Source organism: Erpetoichthys calabaricus, chromosome 8 (genome assembly GCF_900747795.2).
Source record: "Erpetoichthys calabaricus chromosome 8, fErpCal1.3, whole genome shotgun sequence".
Classification (NCBI taxonomy): domain Eukaryota; kingdom Metazoa; phylum Chordata; class Cladistia; order Polypteriformes; family Polypteridae; genus Erpetoichthys; species Erpetoichthys calabaricus.
In genome coordinates this window covers 150,897,617-150,925,375 of record NC_041401.2, presented here as the reverse complement: position 1 = coordinate 150,925,375, position 27,759 = coordinate 150,897,617, and the positions used below count along the sequence as shown (strand labels likewise).

Sequence of the window (27,759 nt, the reverse complement as noted above, 5' to 3'; positions counted from 1 at the left end):
AACAATAAACTTTTGTTCCTTTTATTTCTGTTAAATTTTTCTTTTTTCCTAGCTTGTATTACAGTGCATCCAGAAAGTATTCACAGTGCATCACCTTTTCCACATTTTGTTATGTTACAGCCTTATTCCAAAATGGATTAAATTCATTTTTTCCCTCAGAATTCTGCACACAACACCCCATAATGACAACGTGAAAAAAGTTTACTTGAGGTTTTTGCAAATTTATTAAAAATAAAAAAACTGAGAAATCACATGTACATAAGTATTCACAGCCTTTGCTCAATACTTTGTCGCTGCACCTTTGGCAGCAATTACAGCCTCAAGTCTTTTTGAATATAATGCCACAAGCTTGGCACACCTATCCTTGGCCAGTTTCGCCCATTCCTCTTTGCAGCACCTCTCAAGCTCCATCAGGTTGGATGGGAAGCGTCGGTGCACAGCCATTTTAAGATCTCTCCAGAGATGTTCAATCGGATTCAAGTCTGGGCTCTGGCTGGGCCACTCAAGGACATTCACAGAGTTGTCCTGAAGCCACTCCTTTGATATCTTGGCTGTGTGCTTAGGGTCGTTGTCCTGCTGAAAGATGAACCGTCGCCTCAGTCTGAGGTCAAGAGCGCTCTGGAGCAGGTTTTCATCCAGGATGTCTCTGTACATTGCTGCAGTCATCTTTCTCTTTATCCTGACTAGTCTCCCAGTTCCTGCCGCTGAAAAACATCCCCATAGCATGATGCTGCCACCACCATGCCATGTGCCTTTTACTAAGGAGTGGCTTCCGTCTGGCCACTCTACCATACAGGCCTGATTGGTGGATTGCTGCAGAGATGGTTGTCCTTCTGGAAGGTTCTCCTCTCTCCACAGAGGACCTCTGACAGAGTGACCATCGGGTTCTTGGTCACCTCCCTGACTAAGGCCCTTCTCCCCCGATCGCTCAGTTTAGATGGCCGGCCAGCTCTAGGAAGAGTCCTGGTGGTTTCGAACTTCTTCCACTTACGGATGATGGAGGTCACTATGCTCATTGGGACCTTCAAAGCAGCAGGATTTTTTCTGTAACCTTCCCCAGATTTGTGCCTCAAGGCAATCCTGTCTCGGAGGTCTACAGACAATTCCTTTGACTTCATGCTTGGTTTGTGCTCTGACATGAACTGTCAACTGTGGGACCTTATATAAACAGGTGTGTGCCTTTCCAAATCATTTCCAATCAGCTGAATTTACTACAGGTGGACTCCATTTAAGCTGCAGAAACATCTCAAGGATGATCAGGGGAAACAGGATGTACCTGAGCTCAATTTTGAGCATCATGGCAAAGGCTGTGAATACTTACAGTATGTACATGTGCTTTCTCAATTTTTTTATTTATAATAAATTTGCAAAAATCTCAAGTAAACTTTTTTCACGTTGTCGTTATGGGGTGTTGTGTGTAGAATTCTGAGGAAAAAAATGAATTTAATCCATTTTGGAATAAGGCTGTAACATAACAAAATGTGGAAAAAGTGATGCGCTGTGAATACTTTCCGGATGCACTGTATATACTAGGATGTAATGTAGCAAAGCCCTGAAAAACTTAAATTTTTACATTGCAGCAACGAACCTGAAAGAGACGAATGTGAAGAAGAGGCTAGATGTAGCAGCACCAAGTGATCACTGAACCAATGATCATTATTAATTGACATAATTTTTTTGTCTACTGGACAATTCATAATTCATATGCTTTTCAAACTGTGGACTTACTTATTTTAACTGTATCTATGAACATCGTCATTATCTGATTTTTTGAAGTAAACAGTACATTTAAATTCAACAAATCATTTGAGCATGTCGTCTTTTTGTGCACTAAATTATACTTTTATCGAATGTTTTTAAATAGGCCGCCCCATTTAAGCAAGCCTCACCCAATACGAATTTTGTAAAATTAATGTATAAGCCGCAGCCTTTCATTGTGGAAATGCGGTATTGATGTCTCAGGTACTTGTTCTTACATCCGTGGGCTTATAAGAGCTGCAGTAAGTTTATCTTGCTGCTCCCAGTAACATTTAAGTATATCATGAAAACTCTTTGAATATGAGAAATTTCAGCTTGTTTCAGAATTTTTTCTAAAATCACTCCTAACACTTGAGTAATGCATAAGTTAAATCTGCTATGAAAAATTGGTTGTAATATTCTGTACCAATCTGTTTTCACAAAGTCTTATTTTGCTCATCTGGAAGAATCCTAATCCACCTTCCACAAATCTGTGGGAAAGAGATGTTACAAGTTTAATTGGGGAAAAAATCAACCTTTCTTTAGAAGATTCTGTTCAAAACTTTTTTAGAACTTGGCAAAAGCTCATTATTGTAGTTCTGAAGTAAACATTCTATGCCTGTGCTTAAGTTTTTTATTGTAATTTTTTTCATTCCAATTGCTGTTTTATCATATACAAAGAACTGTTTTAGAAGGGGTTCTCTCTTTGCATTTCTTTCTGTGTTGGGTGGATGCTGATTTTTTAAAATTCTTTTGGAAAGCACATTATTGTACTTGCTATGTTATTGTCATTTGTTTGATTGTGTTGCGTTCTGTTATGTTTTGTTTCCAAATAAAAGGTTAAAAGCATAAAAATATAGAAATAAATGCTATTAAAATGTTTTCTATTCCTAGTTGATTTTATAAGGCTTTAAAAACTAAAAGATTTTGCACATAACAAAAGAAATATCTAATTATTGCTGATGGTGGCTACTGTCTAGTTGTGAGGAGTTTTAAAACTTGAACTGACATGAAAAACGGGCATCAAGCATTTGTAAATGAAACCACTTATCTCTTTGCTGAATGCATTGAAGATGCTGTCTTACTGATGTAATTGAAGCATTTACTTTTTATCTTTTTGATATTCGAATCACATAATTTGTGACTATATTAATTTTATAATCATTTGCAGCTGTTTTTTTATATAAGTCGTTTGCCATATTTTGCCAAATATACCATGTATCTACTAAGTCAGTTGGCAGCAGAATGTTATTGGTTTCACCTGTAGTTACTTAAAAACAACTATTTACTTACCTCTACAGTATATAAAACTATAAACAAGGAGAATTTTACTTTAAGTAAAAACAGTTAACTTGTTTTTTTAATATTCATGAATTTTTTCAAATTTTCTAGTTTTAGTTTTAGAAGAATTCTCGTAACAAGCAGATATTAAGTAACTTTATTACAACAGATACTTAGTGTAGCCTGATAACCTTAGCTGGTAATGTATATTTTTGTCGCTTTAATAACTTAATCTAAATGTGCCATTTTTATTTCAGAAAATGTTGATAATGTTGCAGTCATTCATCAAGAAAGCTTTTGCTTGTGAGCCAGCTGAATATCTTATACAAGGAGAATGTTGCCCAATGTGTTCAGCAGGTATTTTAGTTTTAAATGAAACTTTGTTTTTTGAGAATCTTGCTTTACATTTTTAAATACTTAACAAGTAAAATACATGGATTACTAAGTAAGTAGACATTAAGGTACCCAGGCTTTGAACATTCTTTGAAGAGTTTCAGCAGGTTGCACTCCTGCTGCCTAAAGAAATCTCACTATGGCACCTTGTTCAGCAATGGTGCAGTCCTGCAGTAAAGGGTCCATGTTCATTTGATCTTGGCTTTAAGTAGTCTAACAGATGAGCACTGTGCTGTGTGTGTTCAAACTACCCGTAAAACATCCATCCATCCATTTTCCAACCCGCTGAATCTGAACACAGGGTCACGGGGGTCTGCTGGAGCCAATCCCAGCCAACACAGGGCACAAGGCAGGAAACAATCCCGGGCAGGGTGCCAACCCACCGCAGGACACACACAAACACACCCACACACCAAGCACACACTAGGGCCAATTTAGAATCGCCAATCCACCTAACCTGCATGTCTTTGGACTGTGGGAGGAAACCGGAGCGCCCGGAGGAAACCCACGCAGACACGGGGAGAACATGCAAACTCCACGCAGGGAGGACCCGGGATGCGAACCCGGGTCCCCAGATCTCCCAACTGCGAGGCAGCAGCGCTACCCACTGCGCCACCGTGCCGCCCACCCGTAAAACATCACAAACATATTGTATTGCATCAGTTTCTATCCATTGCAGTTACTGCATAATTTTCAAATTGTTCAAATTTACTGTTTGAACTCCCCTCCTATTTATGTTATGTGTCTGGTGTGTCTATTTGTGTATCTCATATTTTTCCTTACCTCCTTTACCTGGATTTTGTTTTCACATCTGCCTTGTTTTAGCATTTGACTCTGGATGTTTACATTTTAAAACTGAATTACCTCTTCACTTAAAAATAATTGTAACCACAGGTTTCCAGCACAGCAGCATAGCGCCATGGAAACAACTACGAGCTGATAAAGATCGCGCAATAAGCTCCTGTCGCTGATTGGTGATGCATGGGAAATTATAAATGTATGGAACAGTATAACTGGCAACTGACCTGGTCCCGACTATGCCCACTTGCTGTGTTTGTGTATAGGAGAGTGGTAGTTCCCGCTGCAATAAATAACCCTGCTGTTCTTGTTTCAAGTTGAATAAAGCAGGTTTTGCTGAATATATTGAGACTCAACCTCGTGTTTTGGGGTGCAAGACAGTGACTCAGGCGACACTATACATATATACAGTATATTGTCACACACGTGCGCAAGGGAAACAGCTGAAGGGCCTAAACAATAGTAATTCTACGCCAGACCAGGGTGCGACGGAGTGTACTGACTATCTCCCTCAGTCCCTTGCAGACCTTTCCTGGGAAATCCTGTCTGTTTCTGGCCCCAATGATGACGTCACTTCCAGGAACGAGGACGCCACTCCCAGTTCCTGCACCAATGACGTCATTTCCCTTCCGGACTGTTAAAACTGCCATATTGCCTCAATACCAGCAGTTCTGTTTTGGACACTGATCCAGGCAGTTCGTGCTACTATAAAAACCAACTTTTGCAGCCGAGAAAATAATATATGGGTGGCTGCCCCAACTCTTCATGATGTCTCCAACTCATTCATTGTTTTTGCTTTACAGCCTTAAATGAAAACACGCAAACGAAATTATTTCCAGCTTTACTTACTCAATGCAATCTATAACATCCAAGTGAAAGATATCACAGCTACAGTTCAGAAAAAATATAAATGATCAGAAAATTAAAAAATTAACACATCATTAATTAATAAAAATTAAACAAGGAATTCACGATTTTTTCACCAAAATTATAGTTTATTGTGGCTTTGGCACAGATGATCAAAAGTATTTATTCTGGCCTATTAAACAGTAAAAATCCAAGTGAGTTGTATTTTTCAGGTTAATTCATTTGAACACTAATGCACTTGTTATAATGTTCACATAGGTTTCTGTGCCACAAATTACTGCAAACATTTTGTCAGTCTTCTGCGACCAGACTTCTGGATTTGGTTTGACATCTTTATCCAAGGCACATCTTGTCATTCAGAGGTAACCTTTCAGATTGTGGAACACATGGTGACCACACAGGAAGATGGTTGTAGCAGCTCTTTGAGTCTGTAATTTCAGAAGGCAACCTTTGCAGTCCATGCAATGTGAGCAGAGTAACTGTTTTAAGATAGAATGGAGAGGCTGGTTTTTGGGCTAGGCAATATGGACTTAATTTGTAACTGCAATTATTTTTTACTAAAATGTGATATTCTGTATATCTTGACATGTTCTCAAAACACCTTAAAGATTCAAGATCAGCACCATATTGACATGTAATTACACACACAGATCAAAACCTGGTAGTTTTCTAACAATGATTATATGAAATATTAGCAAAGAAAACTCCTGTTTTTTATTTAACAGTTTTCTTGAATAGCTTTGCCTCAATGAAACATCTCAAATAGCAACATATTTTTCCAACCATTTTTGTTTTACATCTGCTCTACTTATTTGAGAGTTTCAAAGTATGCATTGCCTGCATTGCTGGCATCTGTGTCTGCCAGTCAGTAAACATGTCTGCCTGTCTCTCTGTTTCACTTTTTGAAATAAGGAAAGACCAAGCTCATGTTTCATTACCACAAATATCACAGATTGTCGTACATGTGTATATTTTACAGATTTGTTTATGATCTGCATCATTTGTAATGGTTCTCTGGTCTGGTCAGAGAGTCATAGAAAAGAGCACAGAGAGGGACAGTGTATCTGATCCTTTTTTGCCTATTTTCTAAAAATAAGAAAATCCAGTTCTTTAGGTGGGTGACATCTATTTATGAGTGTGGTCTAAAATAAATAGTGAAACAGATCAGTTAATCTATACCAAATGAGTAAAATACAATAAAGTGCTTTTGACAGCTCAAGTTAAACAGTAAAATGTTATGAGCCAGTTCTTTAAACAAAATTATAAAACAAATGTAACAATTAACAGAACCTGTAGTATAATAATTTGCATTGCATCAACAGAGGTACACAATGCTCATGAAACAAGAAGAAATGCCATATCCCAAACACTGGCATATATACTGTGTTTAAAATTGTGAATTAATGCTTTTTACAAAGTTAAACTAAAGATAAACATGATAAACATTGTATAGATATTAGCTAATCTTTTGAAAACGTTTTTTTTTAACTCTATATACATATATTTAAGTTTGATCATAGAAGTGCACAACTTGGGATACAGTACAAGTTAAATATTAAAGGCAGGTAACTGCTGCTTCTTACCCCAACTAGATACAAGTTAGAGTAAATGCACAAGGATAAAATAGAATAGTAAATGGGATAAGACAACACAATATAACTTCAAATCAATTCAGGACAGACATTAAGACATTAATGCAGTCATTAAGAAGTTGAATTCACCTGTGAAACATGACCCTGTGCTCCGAGTCCCAAAGATCATGCAAAAAGACAGTTTCCCCTCAGGGATTAGTACAGTGTACCAAAACAAAAATACAAACTAAAAATTAAAATAAAATGACCAGTAATGCAGTTTACCTCATAACCAATATACAAACAGTGAAGAAAAAAACAAACTGTGAAGGCTACTTTTATTTCTGTAATGTATCAGTAGCTGAGTTTAGCAGTGGATGAGGTCTTTTATGCTGTGCAACTGTCTTATTTTTGGTGTGATGTGAATTACCAGTTAGTGTAGTTATTTGACCACTGGCAAAGTATGGGTATTTTCTAGGTGCAAGTTAAGTATGATCATCAAATATTTTATGAACTTCACTTAGCAGTGACCCGTTTCACTGAGGAGGCAGAAGAGAATATTGCAGGGCCCAGATGGCCTTTTTATATGCAGTAACTTGTTTTATTTTAGATGCTGTACTGCTTGAACTGTCATTTTTGGAAAACCAAATCATTTGAAAACAGCAGCTCTAATCATGCCTCTTCTAAACTCTTACTATTCTCATCATTGCTTTTTTCGTTCTGGCTCATCACCGCAAGGCAACGTGGACAGAGTCGAAGTAAATATGCTTAGAAAAAGAAAACACTGTAGACTTTGCAGATTTTATTAAACATTCAGTAGAAGTTCTAAAAAAATGCTGAACATCACAATATTGACTTTTGCATATTGATTTTTTTAAATAAAAAAATCAAAAATTTGATATATTGTCCAGCCTTAGCTGACAGTTCTACTGCCTACTTTTGACTGCATGACTGCCACAAAAATCAAATTGGAGTAAAACTGACTACGGAGCTTTTTTAAAGCCTCAATGTGGACTGTACTCTCAGCATCATAAAAAAGTTCTGTGATGATTATGCCAGCACTAACTTGGACACAAAATTCTTGTTTTTGAAGAATCATTACTTCCATAGTTTTGATTGCTGTTTAGATTCTGGTTGTTGTGATGTATCCAATTTTCATCCTCTGTTATGAGTTGTCTCCAAGTCTATATTCATTAGCTTGAGATATTCTGGAACCCACCACATACAGAGATTGCTTATGTTTAATTATTAATAAAGAATGAATTTACCTGAACCACTCCACTGTGACAATTTTTTCTGTCATCAATGTCAAAGTCTGGCCTACATATCATTGCCTCACAGATCCGAGAGATGTTGATGGATAGTCACTTTGATGGCCTTCTGCAGGGTGCCGAACGTGTCACATGGGCCACCTTCAAGAATGTCGTTTCTAACTTTCTGGGCAACTACAAGGCACCAAACTATGTTGAACAGGTTGAAAGTCTGCTCTAGGAATACAAGTCAATGAACTGCAACATGTCATCCATCCATCCATCCATTTTCCAACCCGCTGAATCCGAACACAGGGTCACGGGGGTCCGCTGGAGCCAATCCCAGCCAACACAGGGCACAAGGCAGGGAACCAATCCCGGGCAGGGTACCAACCCACCGCAGGACACACACAAACACACCCACACACCAAGCACACACTAGGGCCAATTTAGAATCGCCAATCCACCTAACCTGCATGTCTTTGGACTGTGGGAGGAAACCGGAGCGCCCAGAGGAAACCCACGCAGACACGGGGAGAACATGCAAACTCCACGCAGGGAGGACCCGGGAAGTGAACCCGGGTCCCCAGATCTCTCAACTGCGAGGCAGCAGCGCTACCCACTGCGCCACCGTGCCGCCCCGCAACATGTCACTAAACATACATTTTCTTCATTCCCACTTGGACTTCTTTCCAGTCAACGTTTAGCACCATCAGTTATAAACAAGGTGAAAGATTTCACCAAGATATTGCCAACATGGAGAAACACTAGCAGGGAAACTGGAGTCCATCTATGCTGGGAGGCAATTATTGGACACTTATACGCGAAGCATCGGACAGCGGCTACAAACGAAAATCTGTGATAAAACTTTTCTAGTTTTCCCTTGTGCTGCTTACGTTACAATATTGTAGTGTAGGCCTGTGCCACTGGAGACGTTACAATGTTAAATGCGTAATTGCAGTTTTCTTTGAAAATCCTATGTGATACAGAAAGTACAAATGCATATTTGTGTTCAGCATGTAAAAATTTATTGGTTTCACCTACAATTGTAGAAGAAACTAAATTTTCAGTAAAATTATTAATTAATTTTAGTTATAATTAAATACATTTTCACAAATTTCAGAAATTTAGCCTGTAATATTTAGCTCAATGTGTTAACACATGAATTGACCACAGATATAATTGAAGGTATATATATATATATATATATATATATATATATATATATATATATATATATATATATATATATATATATATATAAAAAGAAGATTTAGAGATAGAAAATAGGTGTTAACGGGTTGATGGAACAAAAAACAAGAATGTGACTTTTTTATTGTAAAAAGGATGATTTTAAGATATGAAAGAAGTCATCACAAAGCTGAGGCATTAGTAAAACTGTAGCCTGACTTTAGAAATTAGAACAATTTATATTTTTGAATATCTGAGCTGCTGTACATCATATGAGATCATAAGAGATAAGTATAATATTTTGAGACTTGCATTTTTTATGTCTGATGTAATAAATTGTGGATTTTCACAAAGTATGTATAAATAAATTGATAGTCCCAATCAGAAGTGATTTGTTTCAGCTGAATCGTATGTCTGGACTAAGCGATTATATCAATAAACATTGGCTATGTCTTTTTGTATCAGAGTTAGTATTAAAAGAGAATGAACCTAAAAGTTCAGGGAAAATCCATTACAGTAATAATGAAACTGAAATCAAGTTTTGTATTACATTAAACATATTTGAATAACTATTTCCTTAAATAAACAATTCTTTATAGTCAGTGCTTGAACTTTTCCATGTAGTTCCATAGTGCAAAATGTCTTTTTTCACATAGGCAATTAAAACTTTTGATATATGGTTAGTACTAGATATTTTACTGATCTAAATATGTATTTCCCTTTTTATTTTTTAGGTAGCAGAGTATATAAGCATTGCACTGCAGACTCTAGTACAGTATGTGTCCCCTGTGTAGATAAAACTTATACTGATCACCCAAATGGCCTACCTGAATGTGAAGTATGCAGGGATTGCGATGAAGGTGAGTCTGTGTGGGGAAACTACACTATTATTATCAGTGTTTTCATTTTTTCAAATTTTCTGTTCATTCATCATTTTGACAAAGCATACTATCAAGCAAGTACTCTGTATCTGCAGTGACATGTCAATGTAGTGCAAACAATTTTCCTAGTTTGCAGTAGTTAAAGTTACCAGTAACTTAATTTACATTTAGAGGGAGTTTTAGATTTTACAGTTGTAGACATATTTACATAATTTGAATATAACTATGTTCTACAACTCTGTCCAGAACACCATGAGTTCAGATTTGAATATTAGTGAGCTTGCCTTTTAATAATTAGCCAGCAGTGCTGTGTAGTAATACAAAAATTCATCTCAAGCCAAGAGAATATTAAGTCAATTCCCAGAAGACACTTGCTGGAGTACATACCTCTGTACGTGCCTTTGTAAGTTAAGTGCCACGTAAATTAAATAAAAAGATATCAGATACCATTATCACATGTCAAAATATTGTGACTAATAAAATCCATAATTTTTCCTAGATTTTATGTCCCTTTTATTTTTTTTGTTTGTTTTTAATGTCACCTTAGTATGTCTTTTTGTAGTGGTGTGTTAGTGGTAGGATGATTTATGGATGTGGAAAAGGACTGCTGTATGTTTTTTGTTACTTTAATGCAGTGATGTTGAAAGACTTTTGAACGTTAATAGCATTGGTGCTTCACATGCTACACACACAGGTTCTAATAATCTAGGAGCTACTTCCACCATGTCCTTCAGTTTGCACTCTTACCACCCACAACTGTAAGCAAACAAAAAATGATTTATAAGTCAACTAAAAAAAAAAAACTTCTCAGACTTAGATTAATTCATATTTTTCAAGTCAGAGCTATTTTTTCATCATGATATACATTAATTTACCATATGGAATTACATTCTAGAAGGATTTGTTTTTTCAAGTCAACAACAACAACATCTGTTTCTATAGCACATTTTCATACACAGGATATAGCCGATAGTATGTTACTAAATGTCATAAAAATAATTACTAGAAAAGAAGAACACATTAAAATTAGGTAAGAATAATAATAAAGGCATAACATTAAAAAAATTAATCAATACACACTTAGATAAAATAGATATATAATTAGTAATAATGTAAAGTCCTTATATATAATATTGTTGTTTGTCTCTAAAGATAAGTCCAACGGTAGGGACAGATAGCCAAGGAGGACAAAAAGACAAAAAAAAAAGAAAAAACTCCAGGAGCGACATGCTGAAGAAAAAAACAATGTACAGAGGATCCTAATCTAAAACACCACTTAGCCCACTGTGCATACTTCCTAACATAAATGAACTTAGGTAATTCCTTATTGTTTTTAGGCTTCGTCCTAGATGATTCGATGCAGTGGGTCTTTTTGATAGTTGAGGTGTCCACTTTCAATCGAGTATCACAGGTATATGCAAAGTGCTTAGATCAGGTCTCTGAATGCCACCACAGAAAAAATAGAAAATAAAGTGAAGAGGAGTAGAGATTAATAATGATTGCAGATCCATGAAGAATATAATTCTATGCATGTGTCATGTATTAGGAGCACAAGTAAAAATGTAGCTTTTAAAGGCCAAATGAAAAAAGGCGGCTGAATGCACGCTAAGGAGATAAGTCTTTTTGCTGCTTGCGAGCTGCCTCTTCTGCTTGTTGCATGTCATTGTTTTAAGAGCTGGGAGCACATGATGCTTGTCTGCCAAAAGCAATCCAACAACTGCTAGGTTAGATGTCTGTGGACTTGTTTTAAATGATGGCTCAGTGCCTGGTCTTGTGTGACGTTGTAAAAACAATACTTTATTTCTGGCCCCGAGCGTGGTTAAATTCTTTCTTGCAGGACGTATAACGCTGCTCGCGTTGTCAGGGGGGGTGGGAGGATTTGAGCTGCTGTTGCACTGCCCTTCGATCTTTTTAAAGCCTGTACAGCCGCTGTCCTTTTTGCTACGGCCCTGGGACAATCTCTTGGCACCAAGTCTCATGTTTACGGTCCCCGTGAGACGCTCCATGGCAAGTTTCTTTTGTCTCGCGGGTCTTTTAGATGTCTTCAGAGAACTTCCGAGAAGATCACATATCGTCACATTGCTTTTGCTTTCCAGGATTTATTTTTTATAATAGAGAGATGTCAGGGCTCCAGACAAAAATTCACCTGAAGGAGCCAGCAGCTTCTAAAAGAAAAAAATGAGAAGCCAATAGCTTTGACTTAAGAGCCAAATAATGAAATATATAAAATATTAACCTCTATAAATATATAAAATCCAACATCTTGTCTGTAAGTCTGTTTACTTTTCACGAGAGATCTACAGATTTAGATCGGGTTTTTTTCTATAATTTGCTTGAACATTCCGGTTGAATTTTTGCACCAATTTATTCGCGCAAATCCAAGAGACAGGATACGGGCCGAGGGGAGGGGGAGGGGGAGGTGGGACCTCAGGAGTAGGGAGCTGGGCGGGGCCATCCTCACTAACATGCCAGGGTCCATTCGGGTCACTCTGCCTCTCGCCATGTGTTCGAGAGTACCTTGCCTCTGCTTAGCTAGCGATATCTGTTTGTTCAGCAACCATTATCATCTAGAGATTGTTAAAAAGTAACGTTTGACATTTTTGAGAGTGACATCACAGCTATGTGTGTTTTAGAGGGTACCGGCTCATTGGCAGAGATATCACGGCCACGTGCTCTTCTCCCCTCGCAGGGGACGCTTTCTCATCAGAGCTGAACACAATCAGATACAATGGCAATGTTTCAAGTTGGAGCATGCCTACCTTCCACTTTGCCGGCGATACCTTGCCAACTTTTTACATTTTGGGCGCAGAGACCACAGTTACATTCTCGCCCCTGATAGAAAAACCAAAAATATTGTGCATCAGGAGGCCCTCGGATACAAACGCTATCGGTTTAAATTCTTCTCAATACAAATTATTAAATTTTTTAAAATATTTTTATTGATTTTTAAAATTTGTTCTGTTTCACTACTACACGGTTAGAGCCACGGGGGACAGCTAGTCTTTTAATATATTACCTTTCTAACCTCCATGTATTTGTGTCTAATTCATTTAATTCCCCAGTGCAGTGCAACCTTCCCTTGTGCTTTTGTGTTCGACTGATGTCTTTATAACTTTTAAACTATGTACAGTCATGTATTTTACTCAATCTCTGAGTCTATGTCACTTACCATTAGAATGTCATTGGCAGATGAACATCCAGTGTAATATGGTCTACTTTTCCTTTTGTTTGAAGAAAGCTAGTGTTTTGAAGCAGGGCTTATTATCAAAGTGATCACAGGATGGCCCCTCGGTGCTGATCCTGACTATATCCTCCAAGGTTTTGAACTTTAGATTTTATTCCATTCTGTGCCGAAAAGCCACATTTACACTGAGCTGCTGAAATAGGCAGAATAAGAATGATCTGAACAAGATATAGAACATTGTGGAAATCTGTGCAGTAAGGCCCTTTTGTTAGTAAGACTATCCCCACATGTTTCTCACACTGTCCTGTGTGATCTGAGTGCAGAAAAACAGAAAGTGCTCTAACTAGGGAAATAAGCATTACTTCCAGTGGATAGGACAAAAGGGCACAGTGGAAGAATAAAGTGGCAAAAGACTTCCTAGAGTCTTTCTAAATAGATTTAGCTCAATGTTAGCTGTCCAGTGTACATTTTGTAAACAGAAGACCATTTCAACCAGAAACATTCAGCTGTGGAAATTAGTGTGGAGAGGCACATTAATTACAAAATTGATATAGAAAACTTTGTACAGTCTTTTAAAATATATTTTGAACAATTTTAGCTGTCTGATGTTCATTTTACCAGCAGCTTAGCTGGGGGTACACATTTCAACAACAAAGACTCAGCTATAAAAACAAATATTCTTTCTGGTGGAAGGGATGGAGGGTTACAGTAGATATGAAAGTGCCACAGAAGACTGCCTGATAGGCTTATTAAAGACACTATGCACCATTTTAACTACACAGTGTTCATTTTGCAAGGGGCACAGCCGATAAAGATTACCATTCAATGCTTTGTGCAAGTTTTTTTAAAAAACATTTGATCAGTTTTAATCTGCTGTGATCAACTGTGTATGTGATATACAGGAAAAAGAGTTTTTTTAAGATAATGATACTGGCTATGAAAATGAGATCCTCCCCCAATTTAAAGGGGCGGTTATGACAGGCAAGGGATTTTTTATAGAGCTTTAACTATTTAATTCACATGGTTTTAGTCACTCATATGACAGATGTGAAATTTGAGTTTCACAGCAAAGCCTTTCCAATGGAAATGTTTTTTAACCTTTTTTCCTCAGAAAAAAAGTTCCTGAGTAGATATTTAAGAGTAAGTCACCACGTATGGCGTGGTTTGAAAGTGGATTAGAACATTTATTCTAATGATTTGTCTTTTAAAATGTCTTTGTGCAGATTTCTTGGGTGTCAAGTAATTCATTATAATTACTACTATTATTAGTATTTTATTGCTAACAGATGTGGCAAGCAGCTGGGGGTGGTACCCAGCCGGGACGCCCGGAAGGACCGGAAGAGGGATTACGCCTCTTCTGGACCACGAGGGGGTGACCGCCCCGGTGGCTATGGGGGCTGCGGGAAAGGAGTATGGAAGCTCAACCCTATAGGGGGCCGTGGTCACCGCCAGGGGGCACCCAGATGCCTGAGGAGCCCCGGCCCTCAGCACTTCCGCCACACCCGGAAGTGCTGGGGGGACGAAGACCAGGGACACCCAGAGTGCTTCCGGGTGCACAGCCAGCACTTCTGCCACACCAGGGAGTGCCGGCAGGAGCTCATTGGGAGGCACCTGGAGCACGTCCGGCTGAGCATAAAAGGGGCTGCCTCCCTCCATTCGATGGCTGGAGTTGGGTGGAAGTGGACGTAGCTCGGAGGAGAGGAGTGGAGGCGGCGGAGGGGCATTGTGACAGAGGCCTGGACTGAGGATGCTTGGTGCTGGGGCACTGGGTTGTGTGCTATTGGACATGTCCGGGTTGCTTCCCACACAGACTATTCAGTGCATACACCAAACACAACTGAAGACACAACTAATAGGTGGCATTTTTTGATACCATTTTAACAAAGTTTATTGTCTGCCGTCACCAATTTACGTGTCCATCACACTGCATACTTAGCAAAGTTTACTTGCAGGCCCGCCATGCATAGGGGTGTGTCTCTAAATCTTGACATTATTTTCGCCATTCAACACTTACACCCAGCACACATCCCTCTGGAGCACCACTGATGATTTAATGGGAACTAGAGGTAAATATCTCCACATTCACCTGCTTTTTCCTATTTGTCAGGGTATTGGTAATCTACTGACAGATGGAGGCAGGGAAGGAGATAAAGCCGAGTGAGTTTCGAGTGGAGGAATTCAGGGATGATTGTGATAAACACTGAGCTGAAATCCACAGACAGTATCCTTGCATATTTCCCTAGGTTGCAGACCCATATTGACTGCATCATCATGATTTGGTTGCTCAGTGGGCAAACAGAATAAGGTCCAAAAAGAGATCTGTGATATCCTACAAGTGAGCTAACACCAGTCTCCCAAAGGTTTTCATAACCACAGATGTCAAAGCAACCGGTCTGTAGTCATTCTGACCTACTACAGGCAGTCCCCGGGTTACGTACGAGATAGGGACTGTAGGTTTGTACTTACATTGAATTTGTATGTAAGTCGGAACAGGTACATTATTTTAATAAACGCTATTGTTGACCAACTGTAACCAAGTGCTCTGCCAATGAATGATGGAGTTTCACCTCTCTCTGACCTTTTTATTATTTCTGCTTTATTTTCAATGGTGATGGTTTTTCTCTTCTTTACTGTATCACCAGCACTTGCATCAGATTTGTGTTTCAGAGACATTCTTGAAGGGTGATGACAAAAGGTTAAGATGAGCTCTTCTGCACAGCACTGTACACGTTATCACAGCAGGAAGGCACCCGTCAACACGTCTGATATACTGACAAGAGACAACTTCCTGCTATGTGCGCAACAGTACAAGCAGGCTTGCTATTGAGAATGAATGGGAGCGGCGAGGGGCGGTTCATCACCAGCCCACCTCACAGTCACCTCCACTACAGTATGCTGCTTGCAGTGTCCGCTCACCAAGAATGATCACGGTGCGGCCAAAGGCGTGTAGTGAATCGCCCAACCCCAATTCAATAGGCAGCCATCTGAGGCACACTACAATGCTACCCCTGCCGCCCCATTCAGCCACAACCGGGTCACCGCTTGCAGCATTACCAGCTGTGTGTGCTGGGCAGGCAGTGAAAAGCCCCCCTCCGCTCCTTCCAGCCTGCGTCCAGTCAGGAGCAGTAGCTGCGGTGGCGTAGTGGGCGGGCAGCGAACCATTGTCCTGCACACGAGCGATAGCTGTGGCCGAGGTGACTATGGACCACGGGTCACCGCTTGCCGCCGGGAGCCACACGAGGAACAATACACTGCGCGAGCAGCGAAATCGCCCCCCTTCAGCCACCGTTTGCAGCATCCCCAGGCCGAAGATGACAGAGCGGCAGTTACTGAGGCGCATGCGTCGCAGCTGCATCCTCATTCGTAAGTCGCAGGTCGGATGTCCATAACCTGGGGGCTACCTGTATATAAGATTTTTCTGTGACTGGTATGATTGAGGCCTGTTTGAAGAATAAGGGAATTTCACACAGAACTAATGATTTGTTTAAAATCCATATAAAGACAGTGGCCACTTGATCAGCACAGATTTTTAAGTAGGAGGTTGAGACACTGTCTGGACCTGCTTCTTTCTTGGTGTTTTGTCTCTTAAAGAGCCAGCACAAATTCTCTTCACACAGCTAGTACATGATGAGTGGGTAAAATGTGAGAATGAATATGTACACTATATGTGAACAAAACTTTTTTAAAAGTAGATAGCCATGACGGCACTTGCTGTGTTAGAGGACCTCCGCAATAGCACATTATTCAGGGAGCTAAATTTTGAAGATTACACTTTTTGACTCATAAGCCGTTATTCGCTGCCAACAACAACAACAACATTTATTTATATAGCACATTTTCATACAAAAAGTAGCTCAAAGTGCTTTACATAATGAAGAAAAGAAAAATAAAAGACAAAATAAGAAATTAAAATAAGACAACATTAGTTAACATAGAAAAGGAGTAAGGTCCAATGGCCAGGGTGGACAGAAAAAACAAACAAAAAAAAACTCCAGAAAGCTGGAGAAAAAAATAAAATCTGTAGGGGTTCCAGGCCACGAGACCTCCCAGTCCCCTCTGGGCATTCTACCTAACATAAATGAAATAGTCCTTTGTAGTTAGGGTTCTCATGGAGTCACTTGATGCTGATGGTCATACAGACTTCTGGCTTTTAATCCATCATTCATTGTTGGAACATCATGGTGCTTTGAGTAGATGGTGGTGGCACAAGCCACTACCAAAAGGACACTGGAAAAGGAAACAGAAGAGAGAGTAGGGGTTAGTACAGATTTTAGAGACACCATGAATAGTTATTATAATGAATTGGATATACAGAGTATCAGGATTTAAATTACAGTGAAGTTATGAGAAGGCCATGTTAAAGTAATGTGTTTTCAGTAGTTTTTTAAAGTGCTCCACTGTATTAGCCTGGCGAATTTCTACTGGCAGGCTATTCCAGATTTTAGGTGCATAACAGCAGAAGGCCGCCTCACCACTTCTTTTAAGTTTTGCTCTTGGAATTCTAAGGAGACACTCAGTTGAGGATCTGAGGTTGCGATTTGGAATATAAGACATCAGACATTCCGATATATAAGATGGGGCGAGATTATTAAAGGCTTTATAATCCATAAGCAGAATTTTAAAGTCAATCCTGAATGACACAGGTAACCAGTGTAGTGACATCAAAACTGGAGAGATGTGCTCGGATTTTCTTTTCCTGGTAAGGATTCTAGCAGCTGCATTCTGCACTAGCTGCAAACGATTTATGTCTTTTTTGGGTAGTCCTGAGAGAAGGGCGTTACAGTAATCTAGTCGACTGAAAAGAAACGCGTGAACTAATTTCTCAGCATCTTTCAATGATATAAGAGGTCTAACTTTTGCTATGTTTCTTAAGTGAAAAAATGCTGTCCTAGTGATCTGATTAATATGCGATTTAAAATTTAGATTACAGTCAACAGTTACCCCTAAGCTTTTTCCGTCCGTTTTGACTTTTAATCCTAATGCATCCAGTTTATTTCTAATAGCCTCATTGTATCCATTATTGCCAATCACTAAGATTTCAGTTTTCTCTTTATTTAATTTGAGAAAGTTACTATTCATCCATTCTGAGATACAAGTTAGACATTGTGTTAGTGAATCAAGAGATTCGGGGTCATCAGGTGCAATTGATAAATACAGCTGTGTGTCATCAGCATAGCTGTGGTAGCTCACGTTGTGCCCTGAGATAATCTGACCTAATGGAAGCATGTAGATTGAGAAGAGCAACGGACCCAGGATAGAGCCTTGTGGAACACCATATTGGATATCATGTGTTAAAGCATCCTTATGAACTTCTTTCCCAGTGAGATCTCTACTATGCATAATCGCACTATTCTAAGTGAGGGTGTAGGTTTTCTCTGTGCTTGGGTTCCTTGCGAATGAGACCTTTCAGTGTAAACTTGCAGACAGACAGGGGGTATTCCCTGTCTGTTTTTTGATGTCTGATTTATTAACTGCTCATTTTTACAGCCTGTCAAGCAATATATTTTGATTTTCCAGTAACCTAAGTGCTCTGCATGCAGGATATTTTGTTTATTTTAATTATCATTATTAAATAGTAGTTTCTATATTGTTTCTTCTGTAATTTAGCGTTCAGTTTGGTTGCAGTATAGTTTTTTGAACTTTCGACCATTTCTATTTTAATTTTAACTTTTGGTTAATATTATATATTTTGGGAATTCAACAAATTTGACCAATGATTCTTCAGTTATACTTAATCTTGTAACTATGTACAGTATGCTTCCAAAACAGCATCTTCACAGCTATGATCATTTCTTTGCTGTGTGTCCATGTTCAGAAACACCTTCTGTCCAGACATTAGGTTACATAGCCATATAGAGCAGACAGTGGTGGTTCTAGACCATTTCAGCTGGGGGGACAGACTCGGGCCAGTTATTCTATTAGAGGGACCAGATACATTTGACCTTACAGTTCTGTATTTAATCATCACAGCAGATTACAGGAATTAAGAAGCAAAAGACAATTATGAAACACTATATATACAACAGTATTTTGTTAATTCAATGTTTATTTCAGAAGCGTAATATTTTTACATTTGTATTCTGTAGAACTATTATGGTTTTTATTCTAACATTATGTATCGACATATTTACATCACTTAACAGAGCTTATATGATCTTCTTGTGTTTAGTTTTAATCATTACATTTTCATTTTGTTTTTTACATCAATTGTATTCTGCGATTTTTATTGTTTCTTGAAAGCAGATTAACAAACTGATCTAGATTCAATGCTCTTGCCCTCCTTTACTCAATGCATAGATGACATGAATTCTACAATACAGGGTCATCATGCCATTCTGAGGTTTCCTTTGTAAAATTTGTCAGAACTAATGTACCATATATACTCTCATTTAAGTTCTCCCGCGGATAAGTAGAGGCTTGATTTTACCGTATAATTTCCGGTATTTCATAATATTGGTCATATAAGTCAAATGCGGAAAACTCACGCTATTGGTCCAAGAGATTATGATATGCTAACGCCCACCTGAGAGAGCAAATTGCCTTTTTTTCTATGTATTGTGCCTACGTGACCACACAGTAATAACCAAACTATTCCGAAATGATATTTGCATTGTTTTGTGGTGTTTGTATCTCACATCCTCACACACCTTTATCATAGGAGCATCACTTATCTATGATGGAGTGTTCAATCGGAAGAAAATATGAAGCTGGTTTTAAATTAAAAGTCATTCAAGCAGTGAAAGAAATTGGTAACTGCACTACTGCAACAAAATTTGATGTGTCTGAGAAACTGGTGCGAGATTAGAAGAAGCAAGATGTTAAAAAAAAAAATTAAGTGTCGCATTTTTGAACAGGCGTATAAGTCAGGGTCTGATTTAATGATTATTGTTTCGGGTTTCAAGACCCGACTTATACACGAGTATATACGGTGGTTCATGCCCCAGGTCGTTCATGTTTGATCCGTTGTTTTCTAACATACGAAAACAGATCCTCCTCTTTGAGAAATGCACCACTTTTATGTTTTAAGCTTTGGGTGCCATTCTTTATGTCATAGGTTTTGCTAGATATCATTTACTAAACTCAGCAAGCATCTAATCTAAGACAGGGATAAAAAAAGTTTACACAGAACTTTAAGAAGAATCTGACCATTTCTGATCTACAGAATTGAGTGCAGTATAGTTTCTGCAAATTTGAGAGCTTAACCTTTTTTGTCATTTTGCAGCTGACTCTACTATAATATTACATTGCTCAACCATTTTCAACACTTCATTCCACAAGGTATCAACAAAACTAAATCAAGACTTTTGAAAGGCAAAGTAAAGGAGATTATAACATTTTGAACAGAAGTCTGGTAGCTCCGTAAACTTATATAGAACTAACTGTGTAAGCCCGTGCTGTAAAAAGCCCGGGGTCCTAGAAATTATTGAAATCGTCAGAAAAATAATTGAAATGTAGAGATGTCAGGTAATTGAAAGGAACTACTCTGGGCATCTCTCTCCTAGGAGGTTTCGCTTTGCTGACGTGCTTGAATCGCTTGTGTATTAGCAGCGGGAGGAAAAGTAAAAAGGGATACCGTTTTGCCGATGTTAGCGGCTAAGCGGCTGTCTTTCTTCAGAGGTTTCATTTTGCTGACATGCTTGCCTCGCTTGTGTTATTAGCAGCTAAATGAGTTTTCTGTTTCCTCAGAGGTGGAGCCCTTACCCGGACTCCACCTCTCACTTCTGGGCCGGGCAGACGCACACACTTCCACGTGTAGACGTTTATGTATAAGACAAGACAAACAATAAACTATAAATCTAACGGTACTAGCAAGACCTCACACTTCAACAGATCTATTGCAGAGGCTTTCTTGGAATATCTCTTGCAAGAATCATTTAACAACAGGCAGTCTAGTCATAATATTATGCAGAGCCATATACTGACCGGCCCAGCGAGTGTTGCTTAGCCTGTGAAGCTCTCTTGATGCGCCTTCGTACCTCTCTCTCTGTACATTAAGCCACTTCTGATGCACATAGGACCCAGATGTGAATATATACAATATTTCTACCAAGAAAAAGAACTATTTTACCTCAGGGACAGTTTTGACTGTATCCACTAAAACTAAATTTAATCATTGTGCACTGCAATGCATGTGAAATTCAGGTTTTTCTTTCTCTTTATTGCAAGCTTGGATTCCTGTATATTTGACATTCATGACAGAGGCACCATCATATGCTTGGGAGACTAAGTTGTGTCTGTATTAAAGACCATAACGTTCTAGTATGTATATAATTTTGTCAGTAAGTCCTGCTGCATTTACTTGCTCAGTTGATTCAAGGTGGATGGTGCTTTCATGGATCGCTCTACTGAAATAGTACCCGAGTACCAGAGATATCTGTTCTTATTTTTTTAAACATTTTGTTTCATCAGCCATGATTTTAAAGACCTCATTCTCTTTCACTTCTTCTATTATTTTTGTTCTTATTATGTCTGCCAAACAACTCAGCACATCATTCTGAATTACTTTGCTGGTATACTTTGCATTTTGAATAGAAGTCAACCTCTTTGCCAGACTTGTCATGCTGAGCAATTGCTAACTGCTGTTTTCTTTAGCCTGTTTGTTGTGATCTTTGTTTAACTAATGTTGCATTATTTTTCAAAGCTAGCTGTTAGTCCCCCCATGCAGCATTACCTCTTTATGCTGTTCAGACTTTGTGTGCATTGCAAATACTCCCTCGTTGTAAATTGCTTTTTTCCAGTTGTTAAATCCTGATGGTGAGTCAAATACAGTCTCTGAGCTTTTTGGGAGGGCTAAAGTGTCTGCAGGCGTGACAATATGTAGAGTCCAAATTTTTTTGAGTATTCAAGCCAGGGGTGAATACTCTACCAGACCATCTTGAAACATCTTCTCCTGTCTGCTATCAATATCTTTGGGTATAGTTTCAAAACTGGTTGCATCAGTGGATCATACATTTGCTGATATCTGCAGATTAGGACAAGCACTAAGAAACACATCTACACATTATGGCAGAGTGTCAGAGAACATCTCACATCTCATCTTAAACCTGACGGATTAGTGCTGGTAGAAGCACAAGGCTTCTGTTTTCATCTTATACTCGGCTTTCATGTCACTCTCAGCTTTACTATCAAGTCATTCACCTGTCCCTCTTTGTTCTGTTGTACTACACTGCAAACCAGCTGTCTCTCCAGCTGAATAACCTTCCTGCTCTCTATCTCCTGGCTCTTTGGCTGTCTTTGCACATGAATCATTTGGCACTGAATGACTTTTCTTACCCTTATCTTTCTTTTTTCAAAGAAATACATTATGTCCTTTTTTCTCTTCATTTAGAAACATTAAAAAGCAAAACAAATGATAAGCCAAATGTCACATGAAATTCTTAGACCATAGCATTACAATTCAAAGCTGATGAAATACTTTTTTTAATGTTTATCTGTTGGGCTTATAAATTACAGAACTTAAGTTCAGGTAATTATCTTCTTGTAAAATATTATTTTAATTCATAATGTGAAATATAAATGGTCAAAGACGGTTTGCTTATCTTTAACAGTTCACTGTAATTTACCACTGTGCTTTCTTTTATCACAATTTTGTCCGCCAGCTCACATAACAACACACTAAATAACAAGACTCGTTAGAATTGGCTAACTTACTCATGGAAAATAAAAACAAGGTTGTTTTAAAATATTCAAATCACCCTTACAGTACAGTATATGGAGAGTTGCTTGTTTTTATGTCACTTTTCACCAATTTAACTTGACTTGTGCGCCTGCCTTAAGAGTTCCAGTAAAAAATGTTTTTTCTTTTTGTTCTACCTGTTCCCAGTGTATAAAAATTTGCTCACATATATTTTCTCAGACCCAGGTAGCCTCCGCATTTAGGGGGACCACCAGGGGACCATGCTTATTGTCACTGGGGCACTGGCCATCCTCACTCCCCTCAAGTACTGCCAGTAAGTGCAGCCCTTTAGAGAAAGAAAGGACAGTCAACAGCAGTGTTCCCTCTCAGGCTGGAGTCACCAATTGGCAGCTCATTCTGCCAGATTAACCCCTTCTGTAAATTTTCTTCAGCTCTGGGTCATTCTCCTCTAATGCTTTTTTTTCAGTTACATTAAAGTCATGTAGAATGTGTAAATGTCAGGCATCTTTGAAATCAGGCATGTGCAGAGAGATTGAAAAGAAACAGGAACTCAATTTACGTGCTGCTGTTTACCGGCAAAGGTTTTACTATTGTCTTATTTATATTTGGCACATCCTTTTAAACTGTTGGTGTGGGAATTTAATGACTCCTTAAGAAAAGATATTTAAACATAAAGAAACTAAATAATCAACAAGGTTAACATAAACAATGAGCAAATGGGACACACAAGAGATATTTAAACCCAGCCAGAGGAAGAACCCTGGCTGAAATATAACGAAAAGAAAATACCAGCTGCTCAATTAAAGAAGGTTGCTGCCTATAAAAGTTGTTCCAAAACTTTTTAAGAATCAAAAATATAAAACCGGGCGGTGCAGTGGTAGCGCTGCTGCCTCGCTTCCCGGGTCCTCCCTGCATGGAGTTTGCATGTTCTCCCTGTGTCTGTGTGGGTTTCCATGGGTGCTCTGCATTTTGTTTAGTGCAGTTGCTTTATTTGCAGTGTCTTGTTTGGTTCTGCATTTTCGCCTTGTTAGTGCTGTTTCTTAAACATGCTATAGCATTCTTGTCCTTTCTTTTTTTCATAGTGTGGCAGTCATTGACAAGAGATCAGTCTTAGCAGGCAGCTACCTATGAAGGTAGCATCTGGCGGTGTGCATCTGTCTTATATATTTTGTCCAAATTATAAAGCATGTGATTCACAGCATCTGTTAGCTCATTTAGTTTGAAAAGCACCAACATGATAGATATTAAAATAGTTAAGATTGACTGCATAAACACTCTGATTTCAATTCTGATTTGCTTCCAATGACAAGCTTTTTTTTGTTCTTTTTTTTTTTTAATCAGGTCTTGCTCTTATGAAAATTCAAGAATGTACACCTACATCCAACACAATATGCAGTGTTTTGCCTGGGTATTTCTGCATAGTATCTTCTGGTAGCAGCTGTACTATTGGCCAGAAACATCAAAGCTGCAGTCCAGGACAGTTTATCTCAAGAAAAGGTAAATATAAATTTATTCATTCCTTGTTACTAAATGCTTGTTCTGGAATTAGCTAAAGTCAAACAAGTCTTCCTGCCTTTGAGACTGAGATGAACAGTTCTTACCTTTACCGTTTATCACAGTAATCTTGTTTTTATGGTTATTATGAACAGGAATTTAGAACTGAAAGCTTTGTGGAAGTACTCACCTCCTGTTTCTCCACTGCTGTCTTTTGTGTACCATTCTGTTGATTAGTATTACTATCCTGTCTACTGACACTTGTAAAGTAAAACCCTAGGATAGAGAAACTCTTGTGCTTGGACTACATGATTCACTTCTCACCTCCAAGTCACTTTCCAGCAAAGAATGGAAACTACTACATTTACATTTATTTGCTTTGTAAATGCTTTTATCCAAAGCGACTTACAAAACAAGTAAACACAGTCAAGTAACATTAGGCTACAACCTGTTTGTTCAGTAAGTGTAGTAGGACAGGTAACAAAAAGTTGATTGCCACAAGTGATAAAGATGTAATTACTAATAAATATACAATCATGGATTATAATCACTAAAGAAATTAAACTTAGTCTAACAACAAATTAACTAACAATATGAAATATCACAGAGCAAAGAGTTTTTTTTTTCTTATCAATTAAATATTCATAGAATAGATGGGTTTTCAGTTGCTTGTTAATTTCATTGAGGGAGTCATCAATACAAGTGGAGGTGGGTTGCTTGTTTCACCAACTAGGAACAACACAGGAAAAAAGTCTGAATTGAGACTTGATACCACATGGAGGCAGCATCACCAGACGCTGTTCTCTGGCAGACCTGAGTTGCCAAGAAGGAGTATAGGACTTCACTAGTGTCTCCATATACTATGTCGTGCTGCTCACCTTGGCATATACATGTGAAAATCGCATATTTTACTACTAAAACAGAGCATACAACATGAAACTTGTGACTTATTTAAAAGAAGACAAACTTAGGTATTTAAAAATACAATTACTGTTTTTTGATTGATTTGTGGGTTTATTGCAATATACATAAAAAACTTCAAAATATGGCAGTGTCCCACTGGTGGGACACATCATGCATATTACAGCCTATTTCAAAAGTTTCAGTCTTGTTTTCACCATGGTCAAAACAGAAACAGCCCAAAATTATTGTGGTAATAACATTCTAATACCCATTTATATATGAAATAATATAAGCATTATCATTTTAGAGGTTGATTTTCACTATATTAACTACACCATTCTTTATTAGTGGGTTGAGAATTATGCAGGGCCGGTGGATGAGTCAAGGGTCAAGCATCTTGGATTTAAATCCTATGTCCAGTCATTGTCTGTGTGGAGTTTGGATGTTTTTTCCCCTGTCTGAATGCATTTTCCTCCTGCATCCCCAAAGCCATTCAGGTTAAGTTTACTGACAACTCTAAACATTAGCTATTTGTTGGTGTAATTGTGGACAGTTGTATTAGGGGTCCCTGCAATAGTCAAGCACTTTATCTGGGTTAGTTCCTGCCTTATTACCTTATACTACATGATGAACTCTGTCCTCTGCAAGTCTGATTTTGATTAAGTGGGTTTGAGAATGTTCTGTAATGTTAAGTCAGGTTCTGATCGTTCATGTTTGAGCTCATTATTTAAACAAGTTGTTTTCAAAACGTACAAAACATTTTTCTATTCTGAAATTAGATATGGTGTCCTTCTGGCTTTTTCTTTGGGATTGATGCTATTTTCTCTGTATATACTACAATTACAAATTATAACATTTATTTTTCTACACATCACGCTCAACTGTACCTAATAATTAAAATTTTAAGATTCTAATTGGATGAGTGATGTCCATATCCTAAAAAAACATAAGTCTGTTAGCATTAACAAGTACGGTAACAGCAAACCTTACAACTGAAAGGTCCTGAATATTAGTTTTGATGAATCTGCATGCAATTTAGGCTTAACTTTTGACAATAATCTATTCCTTACTACTCATATTAGTACATAACTCATGTTTGTCATTTTCTTGTTTACTTGTAGTAAATTTAATTTGGTTAATTACTGTCCGGATTAAAGAAAGTTCATGTATTTGTCTCAAGTAGAATTCACTACTGTAATGCATTATAACTAGCTAGTTTCTAGCTTGTAATTAATTCAGCATAATAACGTATGGATCATTTATTAATATGTCTCTATAGATCTTCTTTTTAAACCTTTGCTTTGATTTCGAATTAAGGTAGTACAAAGTTTAAATCTTCCTTATACATAAAGGTGTCAGTGTCAATTTGAAATGACATAGGAACTGTTTAAACACAATTTGAGGTGATACTGAGAATTAGAATAATATGTTTTTATGCTCTATTCATTTTGTATTTCAGGAAATGCAAAAGAAGACACACAGTGTGAAGACTGTCCAGAAAATACATACTCAAATGGAACATTAACTAAGTGCGAGAAACATATCAAGTGAGCCTTTTTTAAATTTACACAGCAGAAACTTTATAATTTTTTTTGTTTTTGAATAACTTTTTTTTATTTTTGTAAAAAGAACTTTAAATTATATGCAGTCAATTTACTTGTAATATTTGGTTCATTCATTTAGCACAAAAAGTTGAGAACTTGAACTACCATAGTATTATTTCAACAGTTAACACTAGAATCACTGAAGCCTATGAAAAAAAAACGTAATCCCGGGCCACCTTAAATTCCTTCGCACCTCTACATCAGCGAATTTTGTTTTGCAAATGTGTCAATCAGCACAAGCAGCAAGCAGCCTGCTATTCCATCCCCACCCCTCGACAGAGCTGAAGTCAGTCGCAAAATTCTCAGAGCTCAAGTGTGTTTATCTGGGTGTGGTGTGCCTGGAATTGTATTGGGTAAATAATATATTGTTATTTGGAATACATACATTTCATGTATGTTCCGCATCTACAACTATCTGTGTAAATGTAGGATGACAGGATATGCAAAGCAAGAAATGCTGAACACATACCTAAAACAAACTTTTTCATTATTATATTATTAATGATGTGAAGTGTATAATGTGTGAAGACTTTAGTCTAAATATCAAATAAACAAGTGTGCTTTTATTCAAGAATATAACCAAAAGAAAAAAAAATCATTCAGTTTACATGTTGGTGTCAATGAGTCAACCCAAGCTCAAATGTCAATCGACAGAAAGTTCAGCATTCTTGGATGGTGCAGAGGTTAGAACTGCTGCCTTATAACCAAAAGGCTCCGGGTTTGAGTCCTGGCACTCCACATTTTGAGTAGTGAGCTGCTGTTATTATTACTATAATATAATAAAAACATACTGTACATTTGATTTGAGTCTGTAGCACCCAGTGTAAATTTTGGCTACTTATAAAAGTTAGCTCTTTTATTTTATTTTTCAGTTTTATTCTGTCAGTGATGTTCACGTGGTACAATGAACTTGCCTCTCCCTCTCTGAGTTGATGCTGTTTATCTCACAGTTGGTGCTGAGGTTGATG

General features: G+C 37.9%; 2 protein-coding genes across 5 annotated transcripts in view; both read left to right on the top strand.

Annotated features, from left to right (window-relative positions):
* The window catches only part of LOC114656170 (anterior gradient protein 3-like), a 270,125-nt gene that overhangs the window by 108,032 nt on the left and 134,334 nt on the right, over window positions 1-27,759 (top strand). The gene's annotated exons all lie outside the window — the stretch shown is intronic.
* LOC114643119 (tumor necrosis factor receptor superfamily member 14-like) overlaps window positions 1-27,759 on the top strand; it is a 203,729-nt gene that overhangs the window by 138,449 nt on the left and 37,521 nt on the right. For all 4 annotated transcript variants that reach the window (XM_051930532.1, XM_051930533.1, XM_051930534.1 and 1 more), the window contains 4 exons: window positions 3,276-3,375; window positions 9,823-9,948; window positions 24,132-24,287; window positions 26,647-26,734. In XM_051930532.1, the coding sequence (XP_051786492.1) occupies window positions 3,276-3,375; window positions 9,823-9,948; window positions 24,132-24,287; window positions 26,647-26,734 (470 nt within the window). The remainder of the gene's footprint in view (window positions 1-3,275; window positions 3,376-9,822; window positions 9,949-24,131; window positions 24,288-26,646; window positions 26,735-27,759) is intronic.